Source organism: Cervus elaphus, chromosome 24, assembly GCF_910594005.1.
Source record: "Cervus elaphus chromosome 24, mCerEla1.1, whole genome shotgun sequence".
NCBI lineage: Eukaryota > Metazoa > Chordata > Mammalia > Artiodactyla > Cervidae > Cervus > Cervus elaphus.
Genome location: NC_057838.1, coordinates 71,158,208 through 71,177,407, shown reverse-complemented (window position 1 = coordinate 71,177,407; position 19,200 = coordinate 71,158,208). Strand labels below are relative to the sequence as shown.

General features: G+C 49.4%; 1 protein-coding gene across 2 annotated transcripts in view; it reads right to left on the bottom strand.

Moving 5' to 3' along the window:
- TXNRD3 (thioredoxin reductase 3) overlaps positions 1–1,890 on the bottom strand; it is a 32,871-nt gene extending 30,981 nt beyond the window's left edge. Inside the window, exon 1 of one of the 2 annotated variants that reach the window (XM_043885632.1) lies at positions 1,568–1,890. In XM_043885632.1, coding sequence (XP_043741567.1) covers positions 1,568–1,591 — 24 coding nt within the window. In that variant the 5' untranslated portion in view covers positions 1,592–1,890. The remainder of the gene's footprint in view (positions 1–1,567) is intronic. The other variant, XM_043885634.1, reaches the window with a different exon arrangement.
- Between the last annotated feature and the right edge of the window lie 17,310 nt (positions 1,891–19,200).

Below are 19,200 nucleotides of genomic sequence, written 5' to 3'. Positions count from 1 at the left end.
TCATCTGTCCTAAGATGTTCTGTGTCAGCAAAGGTTTGACCAGAATGATGTAAAGCCGTTTATTCATTCAACCCATTTACCTGCCTCACACTTTTCTAGGCCCCAGCAACACAACAGTGGCCAGGCACAGTTCTGATGGCTTGGCTCTTTTACAAACTTCAAAGGACAACTTAAATAAGCAGAGAAAGAAGACAAGAGGTTGGAAATAAACCAACACGTATGTGAGAATCTGACAGGTGATTGGTGAGCATTCAAACCACAGTGGAAAGAATGGACTCTCCGAAAAAGGAAAAGGGACAACTGATAAGTTATAAAGGAAAAAAGGAACTGGATCCCCACACATCCTCGGCTTCAAGTTCAGGTGGAACAGAGAAGAGGGGTGTGAAAAGCACCCCCGAAAACGTCCAGCAGCCGATCCAGGAGAACATCTTTGTGACCTCAGAGCAGAAAGACTTCTTAAATAAGGCACAAAAAGCACAAACCAGAAGAGAAAAAGTGATAGATTCACTATGTTAAACTTCCAAAATTCAGTTAACCAAAATATCACATAAAGAGAGTAAAAAGAAAAACCCAATCTGGGAGACTTTCCAATACATAGAACCGAAGGACTAGAATCCACAATATATAAAGAACGCCTACAAAATTAGTATTTTAAAAAAAAACCTAATAGAGAAATAAGCAAAATGCTTGAATGTTTCCCAGAAGAGGAAACTCAAATGACCCATAAACACAGGTAAAGATGTTAAGTTCACCAAGAAAATGCAAAACTAAGGTTACAATGAAATACCATCTCATAAACACCAGAATGGCAATAGTTAAATGTATCAACTGCTGGCAAGGATGTAGGGCAGTGGGAACTGGTAATACACCAGTAAGAGGGCAACTGGTATGACCGTGTGGAAAAACATTTCGGTATCACCTAACTAAGGAAAAAACTGTGCCTCCTCTGTGGCTTAGCAATTCAGCTTCAAGATATCTACTCTCAAGCAGGTCTTCATTGTGTGCACTGGGAGATGTGGCGAGAACAGGCATGGCCATATTGTATTTGAGAGCAAAATACTGGAAACATCAGACCTGATAACACTGTGCTTATGAGTCACCCTCAGGAACAATACAGCAAAAAATTAACAAGCCACACTTACAGATAGTAACATGCAGCAATCTCTAAAATATAACTGTTGGGAAAAACGTGCAGAATATAAAAAGTCCATGACTCTACTTACACAAGGTACCAATACAAGCCAAAAGGAGCAAAGTATTGTTTAGGGATACATAAGTTTGGCAGCAAAATTGTTAAGGAAAAGCAAGTGATTCTGGCCAGTGGTTGCCCTGGGAGGAGTGGAGAGGATGAACCAGGAGGCTCCTGCTGAAGTGTGGTCGCCTAGAGAACTGCAAGGTGCACGTGTGACACACACACTTAAAAACGTGCAAATCAATGTACAACTGACAGACTGAAAATCCTAATTTCACATCTCTAACCCAACAACTTAGGCTTGCGCCTCGTTCATCTGTTGTTTCAACTCTCAAATGTGGAAGCAGCCTTCAAAGACGCCAAGCCCCATCCTACCGACGGGTTCGTCCTCCAGAGCATCACGGCTCCGACTCTCAACTCCCGCGCGTGCCCCGCGTGAAGTCCGGCCTAAACCGCCGCCCGGCCCGCCCGGGGCACGCGGTGGGGTCCGCAGCAGCCCCGCCGACCGCCGCCGTCGTTCCCCAGGACGGGACCCGGGGGACCTGTCCCGTCAGATGTCCCTGCCCACGTCCAGCTGGCTCTCGGCCAGGGCAGGACTGCGGCTCGCCCGCTGGCCCGTCCAAGACCTCAGGCGGGACCGCGCGGCCCAGCCGAGGGCGGATCGGACGAGCCCGGACCGAGGTCGGGCTGGGGCGCCGCGGAGGCCCGGGGCCCCGGCAGCCTACCCGCGTGCTGTGCGGACAGTAAGTCTTGCTGAAGATGACCACGCGGTGGCCCTCAATGAGGCTCAGCAGGCGGCGCCGCAGCTCCTCGCGGGCCGCGCGGGACAAGCGGCCGGCCCCGGGAGCCGGCGGACGAGCCCGGCGCCCGGGCGGCGACGACGGCCCGGCCGCGCCGCGGACATTGCCCAGTCGGCGGCTGGGTGACGAGGCCCTCCCTAGCGTGGAAAACGTCTGTGCCCGCGAGGGGGGCGGCGGCGGCGGCGGCGGCTGCGCCAGGACCGCGGTGTCGCTCCCGCACCGGAAGGATCTGCTCAGAAACCAGACAGAGTTCGGGCGCCGAGTGGGAGTGAAGGCCGGACCGCTTGCCCCGTCCCCGGCTCCGCCCCCGTCCCCGGCTCCGCCCCCGTCCCCGGCTCCGCCCCCGTCCCCGGCTCCGCCCCCGTCCCCGGCTCCGCCCCCGTCCCCGGCTCCGCCCCCGTCCCCGGCTCCGCCCCCGTCCCCGGCTCCGCCCCCGTCCCCGGCTCCGCCCCACCCACGCCGCTGGCCCCGCCCCAGCCCCGCCCCACCCTCGGCGCATGCGAAGTAAACCATTGATACACCACCGTGCTGAACTCGGCCGGCCTTCATAAAGTGGCGGGCGTCAGGCTTCAAGGTCTTGTTAGGTCGATATGGTGCGCGCACCGCGGGATCGCCGGGTCTCCGTGTGGTCCCCAGGGGTGCTCCCCGTGAAGATCTTACTTCCAGTCTTACTTCCATTCCACCAGCCCCCTCAGGCCTCCTTTAGATACATGGTCTTCAGTGAGGTTGGACGTCTCAACCTTTTGGAAGGAGTGAATAAATAAAAACCATCTTTACAAAAGACGGCTTTTTTTTTTAAAGCTTATATCCCAAAAAAAAAATAAAAAAATAAAAAAATAAAGCTTATATCCCACAAAGTAAATAAAAATACTACTAGCGAAACCTAGACAGTGTATTAAAAAGCAGAGACATCACCTTGCCAACAAAGGCCCATAGTCAAAGCTATAGTTTTTCCATTAGTCATGTATGGATGTGAGAGTTGGACCATAAAGAAGGCCGAGCACTAAGGAACTGATGTTTTCCAATTGAGGCGCTGGAGTAGAATCTTGAGAGTCCCTTGGACTTCCCGGAGATCGATCAAACCAGTCAGTCCTAAAGGATAGCAACTCTGAATATTCATTGGAAAGACTGATGCTGAAGCTGAAACTCCAATACTTTGGCCACCTGATGCGAAGAACTGACTCATTTGAAAAGACCCTGATGCTGGGAAAGATTGAAGGTGGGAGGAGAAGGGGACGACAGAGGATGAGATGGTTGGATGATATTACTGACTCAACAGACATGAGTTTGAGCAAACTCTGGGGGATAGTGAAGGACAGGGGAGCCTGGCGTGCCACAGTCAACGGGGTCACAAAGAGTCGGACACAACTAAGCAACCAAATAGCAACAACTGGGTTTCTGTTGGCTACCTCGTATAGCTACAACATTTTAAAATGAATTTCCTAGGTTGCTACCCCTCAGTCCCTACTGCATGGAATTCTGGAGGCATTTCAAAGAAAGGGACCCTGAGTTTCTTGGGCTCCAATCACTGCAGATGGTGACTGCAGCCATGAAATTAAAAGACACTTGCTCCTTGGAAGAAAAGCTATGACAAATCTAGACAGCATACTAGAAAGCAGAGACATGACTTTGCCATCAAAGGTCCATCTAGTCACAGTTATGGTTTTTCCAGTAGTCATGTATGGATGTGAGAGTTGGACTATAAAGAAAGCTGAGTGCTGAAGAATTGATGCTTTTGAGCTGTGATGTTGGAGAAGACTCTTGAGAGTCTCTTGGACTGCAAGAAGATCCAACCAGTCCATCCTAAAGGAAATCAGTCCCGAATATTCATTGGAAGGACTGATGTTGAAGCTGAAACACCAATACTTTGCCCACCTGATGTGAAGAACTGACTCACTTGAAAAGACCCTGATGCTGGGAAAGATTGAAGGCAGGAGGAGAAGGGGGTGACAGAGGATGAAATGGTTGGATGGCATCACCCACTCGATGGGCATGAGTTTGAGTAAACTCCCAGAGTTGGCGAAGGACAGGGAAGCCTGGAGTGCTGCAGTCCATGGGGTCACAAAGAGTCGGACACAACTGAGAAACTGAACTGAACTGAAGTCATCTGTGCCAGAATGGGAATCCTGTATGCATCATTGGGGTGGATGGGTGGGGGGATTCAGGGCTGACTTGCTCTCCATGACTTATAGTCCCCTGCAGCTATAGGGTAAATGTATTAAACCCCAATAGAGCCATTCAGCCACAAGACCAGCAGGCATGCCTGGCCCCCCTCAGGGGTCATCTCCTGACACCTGGTTCACCATGCTTCAGCCATTGCCTTCTCCTCGTGCCTCAGCTGCGTCAAACACATAGCCTTAGGGTCTGTGCATTTTCTGTTTACTCAGCCTAGATGTTCCTCCTCATCCAGCAAATCTAACTTTTTCTAGGGGATGGTATGAGTGGGAGGCACCTGAGGTCATCTCTCAGGCCGGCCAAGGTCAGTGCAGGTCTCCTGCTGACCCTTCACTCACAGCCCCTTGCAGATTCCTTCTAAGTGTCTCCCACCTTACTGTGGAATTGGCTTTATGTTGACAAATGCGATGGTAAGAAGGAGAAAGGACCACCCACAGCTTCAGCTTATGTTTATTGTTCTCAGTACCCTTGTGCCAAGTTAGTTATCTCCTTGGCCCCGAGGTCGCCTCTAACTTTCAGTTCAGTCGCTCAGTCGTGTCCGACTCTTTGCGACCCCGTGGACTGTAGCATGCCAGACTTCCCTCTAACCTTAGTTTTCAAAATTTAAGACTTCCACAGTCAGGATTTTTTTTACAATAAACCTCATGGCTGGGATGTGCTTACTCCCGTGTCCCTTCCTGTCCTCACCTCTAGCTTCTCCTCGGCCAGAGGGTAAGTCACCGACAGAAAGGATAGGGTAGCTTGTGTTTTCCTCTGCTCCTGGCCTGACATCTAGTTAACCCATCAGAGCTTCACTGGTGGGCCTTTCAGAACTGTGACACTGTTTTTAGGAAACTGTATTTCAATTAAGGTTGGAAAAGCACAGACAGCTTAGCTCTGAATCTCAGCCCCATTGCTTCCTAGGTGGTGGTCTGAGGCAACAGTCATAGGAGGAGACTAACGTCAGCTCCTACCTCAAAGGGTCATTGTGAATTTAAGTGAGTCAATTCCCTGGTGGCTCAGGGGATTCACCACCTGCCAATGCCCACCAGTGCAGGAGAAGTGAAGTGAAGTGAAGTTGCTCGGTGGCGTCTGACTCTGTGACTCCATGGACTGTAGCCTGCCAGGGTCCTCTGTCCATGGGATTTTCCAGGCAAGAATACTGGAGAGGGTTGCCATTTCCTTCTCCAATGCAGGAGATGCAGGTTCAACCCCTGGGTCAGCAAGATCCCCTGGATAAGAAACAGTCCAGTATTGTTGCCTGTATTCACTCCTCCCAACAGCCCCAGGAAGGAGAGGGTATCGTCTCCAACAGGTGAGACAACTAAGGACGGAGATAGGAGCAGGATCTTCCCAGAGTCACATGGATGTGGGGAGGCTGGTGGGATAGGCTCCATTCCCGGTCCTCTCCTGCTAGAATCAGCACTGCAGTTCCCTTCAACTCCCTTTATTATGTAAGCCAGCTGAAGTTGTGGTTTCTGTTACTTGCAATAAACAGCATGTTAACAACTAAAACTATTTCAGGAATATGATGTTAGGTGCAGAAAAATTCATGACTCACAATTTGTTAATGGAGTATGTATATATTTTTTTAACATAAAATACCCTTCTTTGTCCTTGTTAACTCCTCAGTCCTTAAATTCTATTCGTCCAAAGATTACTGTGGCCAAATATACTTTCTTTTGTCAGTATCTGTATACATACCGTTTTCTATCCTTTATTTTCAACATATATCTGTCTTTTTCTTCCATATTTGTCTCCTTGGGCCAAAAATAGCCTGATTAATTATCTCTTATCCCTTGTGAGTTCTTAATTAATTGAAGTTAGAGTCAAGGAATCCGATGATAGAGACAAGAAGATATTGATACAGAAAGTAGATTAGTGGTTGCCTCGGGCTGGGCAGTAGGGAGAAGAAAGGGAAGCTTGGGGAGTGAAAGCTAAGGGTTATAGGATCTTTTTTGAGAATAAAAATGTTCTAAAATTGTGATGGTGGGACTTCCCTGGTGGTGCAATGGTTAAGAATCTGCCTGCCAATGCAGAGGACACGGATTTGATCCCTGATCTGGGAAGATCCCACAGGCCACAGAGCAACAGAGACGATGGTCCACAACAGGAGAAGCCACCACAAGGGAGGCCTGTGCACGCAACTAGAGAAGCTGAGCGCAGCAAGGATGACCCAGTACAGCAAAAAGAAAAAAGAAAAAAAATCGTGGATGGATGCATAACTCCGTAAATATACTAAAAGCCTGTGAGCTTATGCTTTAAATGGCTACATCGCATGGCATACACATTATATCTGAAGTTGTTAAAGAAGACACGAATAAATAACACAAGAAGACAATTAGAAAACTAGAAAGAATGCTTAGAAGTTTGACATATACTGTTGTCAAAACGCATTTATATATAAAATTATTGCATATATATAAATAATAAAAGTATTGCATATATACAAATATCATGCAGATGGTGATTGCAGCCATGAAATTAAAAGATGCTTACTCCTTGGAAGGAAAGTTATGACCAACCTAGATAGCATATTAAAAAGCAGAGACATTACTTTGCCAACAAAGGTCCATCTAGTCAAGGCTATGGTTTTTCCAGCGGTCATGTATGAATGTGAGAGTTGGACTGTGAAGAAAGCTGAGCGCTGAAAAATGGATGCTTTTGAACTGTGGTGTTGGAGAACTCTTGAGAGTCCCTTGGACTGCAAGGAGATCCAACCAGTCCATCCTAAAGGAGATCAGTCCTGGGTGTTCATTGGAAGGACTGATGCTGAAGCTGAAACTCCAATACTTTGGCCACTCATGTGAAGAGTTGACTCATTGGAAAAGACCCTGATGCTGGGAGGGATTGGGGGCAGGAGGAGAAGTGGACGACAGAGGATGAGATGGCCGGATGGCATCACCGACTGGATGGACATGAGTCTGAGTAAACTCCGGGAGTTGGTGATGGGCAGGGAGGCCTGGCGTGCTGCGGTTCACGGGGTCGCCCGCAACGAGTTGGACGCGACTGAGCTGAGCTGATGATGTGCTGTGTGCTAAGTCCCTCAGTCATGTCTGGCTCTTTGCGACCCGACGGACTGTAGCCCGCCAGGCTCCTCTGTCCATGGGATTCTCCAGGCAGGAATACTGGAGTGGGTTGCCATTCCCTCCTCCAGGGGATCTTCCTGACCCAGCGATCGATGTCTCCTGCCTTGGCGGGTGGGTTCTTTACCACTAGCGTGGCCGGGAAGCCCTGCACAGAGGCCTTAATAAACAGAGCCAGGGACGGCACGGGGGCCACCACCCCGCCAGGAAAGGGGGCGGGGCGGGGGGGTCCGGGGTCCCCTTTCATCGGCAGAAGAGCCTCCTGCCGACAGCACGTGGCCTCCGACCCCGGCCCGGGGGTGACTCCGCGGGGAGAGCGGAGTCCGCTGCGGGGCGGCCTCTACAGCCGCCAACCCCGGGCCCCCGCGGAGAGATGCGCCGCCCCGGGGGTTCTCGGACAACCGGGCCTGGAAGGGTTAGGCTCTGACGCTGGAGCGAGCAGGAACTGGAGCCGACCGGCCGCCAGGCGGCAGTGGCCGCTCAGGAAGGGAGCAGTGGGCGGTGCGTCCTCTCCAGCCACCTGGGCGCAGGTGCGACCCCGCCGCCTGCGCCGGCGCACCTGGACGCCCCGGGACCGCGGGGGCCCAGCCTCCGCAGGACGTCTCACCGCTCAGCGACGCCCGCTTCTGCTCTTAAACAGGTCGAACCTGTCTCGACTTCACCGAGAAAACAGGTTAAGAGCACGCTGTGTGAACCCTGGAGGGTTCCGCGGAGCAGCGCGACCGGGTGGAGGCGCCCCGATGATCTCAAATTACCTGGTCCTGCGCCAGAAGGCTCAGGCACAGGCATCGTCGTCAGGAAGGACGGATAAAAAGTGTGCTGGGCTTGGACTATACAGACCTGTTGAAACCCCACAACTGCTTCCGATTGTCTGAGCCACCTGGGTTACCCCCCTTTCACAGACAAGGAAACTGAGGCCCAGACAAGTCGTGACTAGCTGGAACCCACATCTTAGTAGGTGGCCAAGGGAGACTTAATTTTTTGGGCTTCAAAATCACTGCAGATAGTGACTGCAGCCTTGAAATTAAAAAACGCTTGCTCCTTGGAAGAAAAGCTATGACTAACCTAGGCAGTATATTAAAAAGCAGAGACATTACTCTGCCAACAAAGGTCCGTCTAGTCAAAGCTATGGTTCTTCCAGTAGTCATGTATGGATGTGGGAGTTGGACCACAAAGAAAGCTGAGCTCTGAAGAACTGATGCTTTTGAACTGAGGTGTTGGAGAAGGCTCTTGAGAGTCCCTTGGACTGCAAGGAGATCCAGCCCATCCATCCTAAAGGAAATCAGTCCTGAATATTCATTGGAAGGACTGATGCTGAAGCTGAAACTCCAGTACTTTGGCCACCTGATGCGAAGAGTTGACTCATTGGAAAAGACCCTGATATTGGGAAAGATTAAAGGCAGGAAGAGAAGGGGGCGACAGAGGACGAGATGGTTGGATGGCATCACCAACTCAATGGACATGAGTTTGACTAAATTCCGGGAGTTGGTGATGGACAGGGAAGCCTGGTGTGCTGCAGTCCATGGCGTCACAAAGAGTCGGACATGCCTGAGCGACTGAACTGAACTGAAGGGAGATGCAACATGAAGTTGGCAGGGGGTGGGGCTGATGAGGAGAAGGCAATGGCAACCCACTCCAGTACTCTTGCCTGGAGAATCCCATGGACGGAGGAGCCTGGTAGGCTGCAATCCATGGGGTTGCTAGGAGTTGGGCACAAGTGAGCGGCTTCACTTTCACTTTTCACTTTCATGCATTGGAGAAGGAAATGGCAGCCCACTCCAGTGTTCTTGCCTGGAGAATCCCAGGGACGGGGGAGCCTGGTGGGCTGCCATCTGTGGGGTCGCACAGAGTCGGACACGACTGAAGCGACGCAGCAGCAGCAGCAGGGGCTGAGGAGAGGGAGAGACAGTGAGCTGAGGGGCGAAAAGGCCGGAGAAGGATGCCTGCCTGGGCAGCGTGGGCCTCTCTGCAGCCCACGACTGCAGGACACCCGCATGACATGGCCCCTCTCCCCAGAGGCCTGGGCAGGGAGGCGCCACGCCCTCTGGGAGCTGGGCCCAGGACTCGCACCCCTTGTAAACAGCTTTGGACCGCGGTCTGCCATCAGCCCAAACTCTGACAGTTCTCAGGGCCCTTGCACAGACCATAGTTTGTAATGCTACACTTGTGTGATTTTCCAATTAATGTCGGCACACCCGTTCCCCAGGCCGGAAGTCCCGGGAACTCGGGGAGCAGGCCTTGGGGTCGGCACTGAGTGGGTGCTGGCCCTGTGGCTGACTCTCATGGAAGGTAGGAGTGGAACCAGAGAATAGAAGGTTCGCGGTGGCAAAGGTGCAGGGTGGGGGCCTGGGGCTGCAGTTTTCATCTTGTCTCGCCTGTGCCTGTCTCAGGCCATGGCTCCCTCCGTGGACACATGTGTGTCCTTTAGCTCAAGGGAGCTGGAGGGCTGCTTGGTGGCTGTAGACTGTGTCCAGGGGACAAGAGTGAATGGAACCTGAGTCTCCTGTGGCTCCTGCATTGCAGGCAAGTTCTTTACTGATGAGCCATCGGGGAAGCCCCCAGATGTGACAAATGGGTGGGTAGGGACAAGAATTAGTGCCTAAATAAAATCAACCAACAGGAATGCCTACAGACTACTGCCTGTGATTCTGACAGATGGTAGTAATGGGCAGCAAACCTGTAGGATAGAAAACCTATAAAACAGGCCTCAGAGCACCGTTCTTTTGTCAAGTTGTGATGAAGGATACCTACAGATTCAGGGCAGGAACTAACCAGCCAGAGAGTGTGCGTGAATTTCTTAGGTCTGGCAGACAAGATGTTTATAACACACACGAGAGTGCAATTTTAAGTGGCAGAGACTTCAAGACTGGGCTTGGAGGAAGACCTGGGGTTTTCTCCATTTACAAAGCCCATGAATCTGGCACTATACTGGATTTATCCCAGTCTCAGAGAAGCAAAGGGCTCCCCCAATGGCCCAGCAGGTAAAGAATGCACCTGCAATGCAGGAGATACAGGACACACAGGTTTGATCTCTGGCTTTGGAAGATCCCTTGGAGGAGGAAATGGCAACCCACTCACACATTCTTGCCTGAAAAATCCCATGGAGAGAGGAGCCTGGTGGGCTGCAGTCCAAAGGCTTGCAAAGAGCTGGACATGACTGAGCCTCAGAGAAACAAAAGACATGGATCCTGAATCTTATGAAATCCAGAAAGGCGAGGACTCAGGAGTCCAAAGAGTGGCATTTCGGGGCTCGTCCTGTGGGAGTGGGGCTGGGGCTATAAGTTTCTGTTCATCGCACCAAGAAGCTCTGGGCTAACCCCACCCATCCACCTCCAAGTCCCTGGATGGCTGAGAAAAGTCAGCCGTGAACACACACTGGCAGCCACAGGAGCCTCCTGGTCCCGCCCTTACTTGCCTGCCGCGTTCACCTGTACCATGCTGGGTTTCTCTCTTGTGGCCACTTCTGCCATCTGGTCTCATTTTCTTGGCTCAACCCTTGGGCTTTAGAAGAATTTCCACACACCCTGGCTTTCTCCTTCTCCTCTTTCTCCCCCTAGGGAGGACAAGGACACCTCCACCTAGCTTTGATTCCCAAGGACCCACCAAGCAATTCCTTTGTGGAGTTACCTAGCCAGCCTGTAAGCCAGGGGGCAGTGAGAAGGGGTGCCTGGGAGGGGGTAGGGGGGAGAAAGGGGGGTGGAAGGCAAGGGTCTGCAGCTTGAGGGCGGACCCCATTCCCACCAGACAGCTGACTGTCTGATCACTCACTGTCCCTTCCAGCACCGGTGCCACTAACGGCTCAGACCTACTCGCATGCCTGTGAGATGATTCAAGACTCTGAATGTGAGTAACAAGAAAGCCTTTCCAGCATGTTCTTTAAAGAGTAACAAAACAAAAGAGCGAGGGGGGAAATTTTATAGAGAAAGCAGGACAGGGATTCTGGATGTAATTAATGGCTTCAGACAGATGCACAAGTGTATAGCCTTTGTTAAAAAACAACAACAACAAAAAGAAACAAAACCAAAGAAGGCCAAAAACTTGATTGCTAAGTTAGGGAAAACCAAAGGTCAAAAATGGAATATTCATATTCTAGGAAAACTAAGCAAGGAATTATCATAAAAGAACAAAGAAATAGAAAGCATGAAATAAAAGTCAAGGGGCACGAAGGATACATAAAAAATATTGTAAAAGCCATCACACAGGAGGTCTGGAAAGAGAGAAAAGAGAGATGTTCTAAGAAATGATGGAGGACTTTCCCCCCAAACTGAAGAAATGCAAGAATGCTGAAATCTGAGGGCCCCTCAGGAGATCAAAGCAGCAATAAACAGTATCTTCAAAGTTCTGAGTGAAATCAGTTGAAATATATAACTTTATATGAAGTCTAACTATTACGACATTATCATTTGTTGTGATGGCAAAATAAAGACATTTCCAGGCATGCAAGAAGCCAAATATTTAAGGCCCACAAACATTCTCTAAAAACACACAATTGCTGGGCAATGAGCTCTATGGAAGAGGAATAGTGACTGGGTAAAACAGTTAAAGCTTTTTTTTTTTTTTTTACACATAAATGAGTGTTGGGACTTTGCTGGTGGTCCCATGGCTAAGACTCCACGCTCCTAATGCAGGGGGCCTGGTTTCGATCCCCGATCAGGAACTAGACCCCACATGCTGCAGCGAGACCCAAGACCTGGTGCAGCCAAAGAAACAAGTAAAATAAATACTTAAAAACCAGAGTCAATGAGTGTTGGTTGTTTAAAGTAAGGTATTTTAAATGACTGGAGAAGGCAATGGCAACCCACTATAGTACTCTTGCCTGGAAAATCCCATGGACGGAGGAGCCCGGTAGGCTGCTGTCCATGGGGTCGTGAAGAGTTGGACACAACTGAATGATTTCACTTTCACTTTTCACTTTCATGCATTGGAGAAGGAAATGGCAACCCCCTCCAGTGTTCTTGCCTGGAGAATCCCAGGGACGGGGGAGCCTGGTGGGCTGCCGTCTGTGGGGTCGCACAGAGTCGGACACGACTGAAGCGATGCAGCAGCAGCAGCATTTTAAACGACAATGTGATACACCGCCTGGAACACGGACAGTGTCCTCAAACTCCCAACAGTCATGCCCTGTCCCCGGTGAGCATCCAAGAGTGGTGCATGGATACCTCTTCCAAACGGTGGGTGCTGGGCTGTGCATGTAGTTGGCAACATCCACACGCTGGGACAACGCACACGTTCATGACACAGCTGCAGAAGGAGCGTCTGCGCGGCAGGAGGGCAGAGCAGCGCCACGTGCTTCTGCGCGGAGGAGTCGCAGGGGCTGACTGGGCGGAAGGAGCCGGGCGGGAGGGAGCAGATGCGAACTCAGACGTGTAGGTCGAGAGACTTGAGACACCGGTGATGACGGCAGGGTCCCGCTGTTTACCTATGGTAGGAGTGAGGGAGGCGTCACGAGGCTTGATGAGACCTGGTGGTGTTCTGTGTCGCTCTGCGTCCTGTTGGCAGGGATGTGTTCACCTTGAGAAATCCACCAACTTGTGCACCTAGGATGTGGGCATGTAAAGTATGTGTGTTACACTTTAATGAAAAAATAGCATAATCGCGGAACACAAATTCCAGAGAACTGGTAAATGGAGCGGACAGCTGTGTTGTCTGACTTGTTGGGGGTGATTTAACTACAGATAGTGGTTTCTAAATGTAACCTTAAGTAAGCACTTTTAAAGGGTGAGAGGATTAAGAAAATTCAGTTGGTATAACAAAATGTAAGAAAGGGGAGAAAAAACAAAAAGTATAATACACACAAAACCAAACCAAAAAAAAGGAACAAACAATTCTAATAATATCAGTCATCACATTAGGTGTGAATGGGTTACCTTAATTAATCAAAAGAAAAAACTCTGGTTGGATAAAAGTACAAACTATGTGAAATAAATATCTAAAAGAAATAATCCAGCAAAAATGAACGTGAAGGAAAGAAATGCTAATAAAACAAAAAAGAAGGTAGTTTTAAATTCAGATGAAATATGATTCAAGGTCAAAGTGTTTAATATATAAAGAAAGGGGTATGTCATGCTGAAGACAGGGTAAACCAATGATCATTTTACTGCATTTAAAGCACCACTTGTAAATATACCCAGCCAGAACATGGCAGAACTACAAATAGAAAAAAACCAGATTCTCAATGTCTTAGTGTGCAATTTTGACAAAACTCTCACAGAAAAAAGTAAGTAAGAAGAGGATTTGAATAAAATAAGTAATGAGCTTAATCTAACCACTCTTCTACTCAACTGACAGAGGTTAAATATTCTTTTAACCACAAATGGAATATTCTGAAAAACTGACCTGTGCAATGACATTAGGGAAATCTTATTCAGCTGCAAAAAGCTGCTATTATTTAGGCTGATTGAAATGCAATAGAATTAGAAATTAACAAAACATCTTAATAGCTCTTGATTAAAGCAAAAATTAAAATATATAATGTGTGAACCATTTATGTCTAAATGATCACAGATGTACCATATCACAGAATCTTTTTCTGCAACAGCAGTACTCAAAGGAATAGGTGGGCCTTATATGCATTTATTAGAAAAGATTGAAAATAAAGGAAATGAAGTTTCAAATCAAGAAACTACTTAAAAACCATTAAAAAATCCAAAAAAGTAGAATGATGTAATTAAAACTAAAGTAGAAATGACTGAGATACAAACAAGAGCAATGCATCTGATCCATGAAATAGTTGTTTCGATAGATGAAGAGACAAAAGAGGACAGCTCAGGAAAATAAAGCTGTGTGTCAATCTCCATCATAAACACAAACGCAGAACAGCTAAATAACGGGCCACATGGAGCAGAGAGCCGAGGGTTGTACAGACGGCGGGGTTCTGTCCGTACAGTCACTCTCGGCCTAACCGTCACTCTGTCTCCCGTGTCTCGGTGTGATTTCCCGGCCCTGCCTGCTTCTCCCGCTCCTCTCCCTGGTAATTGCGTGTGTGTGCTGCTAAGTTACCTCAGTCGTGTCTGACTCTTTGCAACCCCATGGACTGTAGTCCGCCAGGCTCCTCTGTCCATGGGATTCTCCAGGCAAGAATACTGGAGTGGGTTGTCCTGTCCTCCTCCAGGGGACCTTCCCTATCCGGGGATTGAACCCAAGTCTCTTCCATCTCCTACACTGGCAGGTGGATTCCTTTCCACTATAGTTGTGTATGCATCTGTTTATTTTTTGCCTTTTCCGACTGTATCTCTTCTGAATGTATTTGTTTTGTGAGTCTCTTGCCCTTGTTCTCTAATTTGTCTTTTCTCTAGTTTCACATTTTTTGTTTCTTTCTTTGTGTCTAGATGTTTCTGTGAAAGCATGCTTTTTCCACTTTTGTTTTTAACTTTTTTCCCCTCTATTTCTCTCTCTTCATTAAAAAATCAAAATATGTAAATATTATGTTTTTTACTAACAGAATGTGTTACCTGTTCTTAATTTAAATTATGATGAACAGAACAGAACATTTTTTATAGTGTCATAGTTTAAATTCAATTGAGTTTTTATTTTTCTTTAATTAGCAAATTCGGGACTTCCCTGGTGGTCCAGTGGTTAAGACTCTATGATTCTGATGCTGGGGGTGTGGGCTTGATCCCTGATCTGGGAACTAAGATCCCACATGCCTTGAGGCATGGCCAAAAAAAACAGTTTAGCAAATTCACTTCAGCAGTATATTAAGAGCCATCTCAGGAATGCAAATAGGTGTCAACTTTAGAAAAAAATCTACCAGTTTAAATAACTGCTTTTCTAGAGTACAAGAGAAACCACATAATTATTTTCATAGAGAACAAAAACACTTTTGAAAATGTTCAACATATGTACTTTTATGATAAAAAAACAAAATTTATAGCAAATTAGGTACTTTCTTACTATGATAAGAGGCATTGAAACTCTAGAGTAATTGTCACCACTTGGTAATGAAATAGAGTCACTGTTACTATCATTGCACTATTCAACCTTTTTATTGGAGATTCTAGCCAGTACGAGGGAAAAATGTCATTAATACTGGAAAAAAAGAACAAAACTGAGATTATCTGCAGACCACATGATCATCTACCTAGAAAAATCTCAAGAGAATCAATTGACAAACCAATAAGAGTTTAGCAGTGCAGCCAGATATAAGATCAGCATAGAAAAATCAATAGCTTAATTACATACTAGCAAAAACTAATTAGAAAATGAAATGAAAAATGAACTCATTCTTAAGAGAAACAAATTCCATAAAATATCTACAGAGAAACCTCATAAAAATGTCTAAATACTAAATAAAGAAAGCTACCAAAGTTTACTGAATGGCCTTCAAGAAGAGCTAGCTATATCAGGTCTCCCATAAATTAATCTATAAATCCAACAGAACCCCAGCTGAAATCTCAGGAAGACTGGTAATGATATATAACATAATGGTTTCTTTCTCTCAGAAGGGAAATCTCCAGAGATGGTCAAGAAAATTTAAAAGGCAAAACAACCAGGGGAGTTTCCTTGTGAGACATTCAAAATACTTGATGAAGTTATAGCAGTTAAATCAGTGGTGAGTTGCTCTAAAAATAGCTAAAGAATAGAGAAACAAATCTAGAATGTACTCTATACATGTGGAAAATAGTTTACCATGAAGCTGGCTTTTTAAATTCAGTGGCAAAGCAATGAAATCATCAATAAAGGATAAGAACTATATAAAAATCTATATAATTGGTGGCGATCTATATGAAAACAGTCTATCCGGCATACTGTGTGCTACGTCACTTCAGTCGTGTCTGACCCTTTGCAACCCCATGGACTGTAGCCCGCCAGGCTCCTCTGTTCATGGGATTCCAGCCAAGAATACTGGAGTGGGTTGCAGTGCCCTCCTCCAGGGGATGTTCCCAACCCAGGGATCAAACCTGTGTCTCTTAGGTCTCTTGCCTTGGCAGGCAAGTTCTTTACTATCGCCACCTGGGAAGCCCAAAAGAACATCAATGACCAGCATGTAAATAAAAAGATGCTTAACTTTAGATATAGTAATAGTCAGGGAATTGCAACTAAAATTAATAGAAAATTTTCTTCTCTCTCACACTGGTGAAAACCTAGGAAGCCTATCTTGCAGCAAACACAAGGCTTCCACTTGGAAGGTATTTTTGTTTAGCTTGGCTGAGAGGAGTGCTAGAGATGATGGGAGGAAAGGGAACGGTCCCCAGTCACTTTCTGGCGTGGCCCCAGCTGTGTGTGGGACCTTGAATTCAGAGAAGGCACAGGCAGCTCTGACGGAGGCCCCTTCGGCTACTCAGACCCCAGCCGGCACTCCCAATGGGCCCCTACTTCCCCTAATAGGTGCAAAAGGCTGGAAAACCATTGTGCCAAGCAGGCAGCCAGAACGACCACTAGCTCTAGGAGGAATCGTGTCAACTTGTAGCTCTTATTATGGTGCAATGTTATTTCCTTAGTTTGTGCATACATTGTAATGAATTCATAGAACCCTGTTAGGAGTCCTGTGATGGGGAGGGGGTGCGGCTGAAGGCGGTGGAAATGGGGGAGCCAGTGCCGGGATGCCCATCAGGTCTGGGAGTTGGGGCCGCAGCCCCTCCTCCCCTCTCCCTCACCCTTTGCTGGGCCTTCATCCCAGCTCCCAAGCCTCACATCCAAGGGCCAGGCAGACCACACACCAAGGAAGGCACTGCAGCCGGTGGAGCCTTAGAAAGGGCTTCATCCTTTGAGATGTCTGGACCAGGGTTCAAATCCCGTCTCTGCAATCTCATAGCCCCTATCCAAGCCCCACCTCGGGAGGTTTCTTTGGATGCTGGATGGTATAACAATAACTAGTGATAATTGAATGTTTCCTCTTCTCAAGTGTTGTTCTGGGCCCCTGTGCTGTCCTGTATCAACTCAGCCAATCCCACATCACCGCTACAGGTAGGTACTGTGCTTATGCCCGTTTCACAGATGGGGACCCTGAGGCAGAGGACTGCGAAGGAACTTGCTGAAGCCACCACTTGGGCAGCACAGCTGGCACTGAAGTGAAAGTCCCTCCTCTCAGTTACTCAGATTCTTGCCTCTCTGAACCTGGAGCGGCTGGCTCACCAGCAGGGGAGCCTAGTCAGTCAGTCGGTCAGTGACTAGAACAGCCTGAGCACGCGGTCCGTCCCAGGGCCTGTGCCAGGTGCTAGGAACTCCGGAATGAATGAAGCCGACACAGTCCCTCGGCTTTGAAGAGTCTTTCTTGGGAGCTGTGTGGGCGGTATTGCCTGGAGATCAACCATAAACAAATAACAGGCAACAACGATCCAGAGAGTGATCTTATCAGGAGGGAAGAAAACAGCAGTGTGAGGTGAGAGGCGAGGGGTGGGGGCGAGACATTCCGGGGGAGCCGCCGAGGCAGGTCCGGGTGGGCGGGTCCCCGAGTCTGTGGCGGTGCCCGGGCTGCTCCACGAGCTTGGGCCTGGCTGTGCCCGCCCCGAGGTGGAGCCTCTGCACGGAGCCGGGCCGGAGTCTATGTTGGAGAGACCGGAAGCCCAGCCCAGGTTACAGCTGGGGCGGTTGGGGCACGCGCACATGTGCAACTGTGCGTGCACGTCGGTACCTGCAGCGTGTACCCGCGCGCGCGCCGTGTGCGCGGGGGCATCTAAGGAGGGACCGCTTCGCGACGAGGCAGCCATCAGCAGACCGCTTCCGCTCCGCCGACCCCACCGCAGCCCGTGGCACACGCGCCTTCGCTGAACCAAGCCCCTCTCTTCCCACTGAGCTCGCGGTCCCCTAGTCCCCGCGGCCCCGTACATACAGCAAGCTGCCCGCGGGAGAACCGTGACAGGGGCTACCCGTCCTGGGGCCGCGCTGGGGCACAGGCTCTCTCTCGGCTCCCGGGTGCCTCTCTGGCCGGTTCTTCCCCCAAGCATCCTTTCCTGAGACCGAAGCTGCAGCAAAAAGGAACCTGGCCTGGGGGAGGCAGGTCCCGCCTGGAGGCTTGCTCCCCAGTGACACTTCTTGGATGTCGGGAGAGCCTGCAGGGGACCTGCAGCGGTGGAGAGGCCTCCTGATGTTGGCGGCTGGTTCTGTCAGACCCCGGGAGTGATTGGTTGGTCAAAGCCACCCAGGCCACCCTGCCCCTCTGTCGGGGCCTGGCTCTGGCTGGGGTGACCAGTGCCACTCCAGGAGAGACTGGCTGCTGGGAGATTCTTCTGTTACTCAGAGGGACAGTGGCCTTCTATGGCCACTCTCTCCCTCCGGGCCAAAGGAGGTGGGCATGGCGGGTGTGATGCTACTAGCCCAGGCCTGGCACCTCCACACCCACACAAGGAGAGACATCCAACCTGCCCAGGCAGGCAGATGGGAAGCACCTCCATCCTTCATGGACCCAGACTCTCAGCTCTGAGCCCTCCCTGTGGGAAGCACGTGCTCTAAGCAGGCAGGCCGACCTCAGAGAGGAGAGGAGAGAGTCCCCACCCGAACTTCTACCGAGTGTCATGCTAATGCCTGTTTCTCCCTGTGGAAAGAGGAGGCTGGAGAGAGGAGGTTCCCCCAACCACCAGTGTCTGCCAGGGCAGGGCAGTGGGGAGGCCGCTACTGTCTCCCTCACATTCAGATGGTGGTGAAGGGCAGGTGGTGCTCTGCATGTTGACCAGGCTGTGCTTCAGGGATGGGCCTTGTCAACCATCTCCACGGCTACTGCAAAGATGTCCTCCATTGTGGGGTTGCAGAGAGCTTCACAAATTTGATGGCATTTTGGCTTTCTCCAGAGGTATTCCCCCAATAAACAACTTGCACCAGAATCCCCTACTCAGGCTCTGTTTATAGGAGAGACACGGAGGATGGAAGGGATGCAGGGAGATTTGCTAATCAAAGTAATCTGAAGGAAACTGGTGGATGTCCCTGTCATTGTGGAGAATAAAAATCCTCTTAGGCTCCCCCCTGCCCGCCACTGGCTGCTCTCAACTCAGCGGCTCACTCTCTCTTCCACCCTCTCCTCCTCACCCCTGCC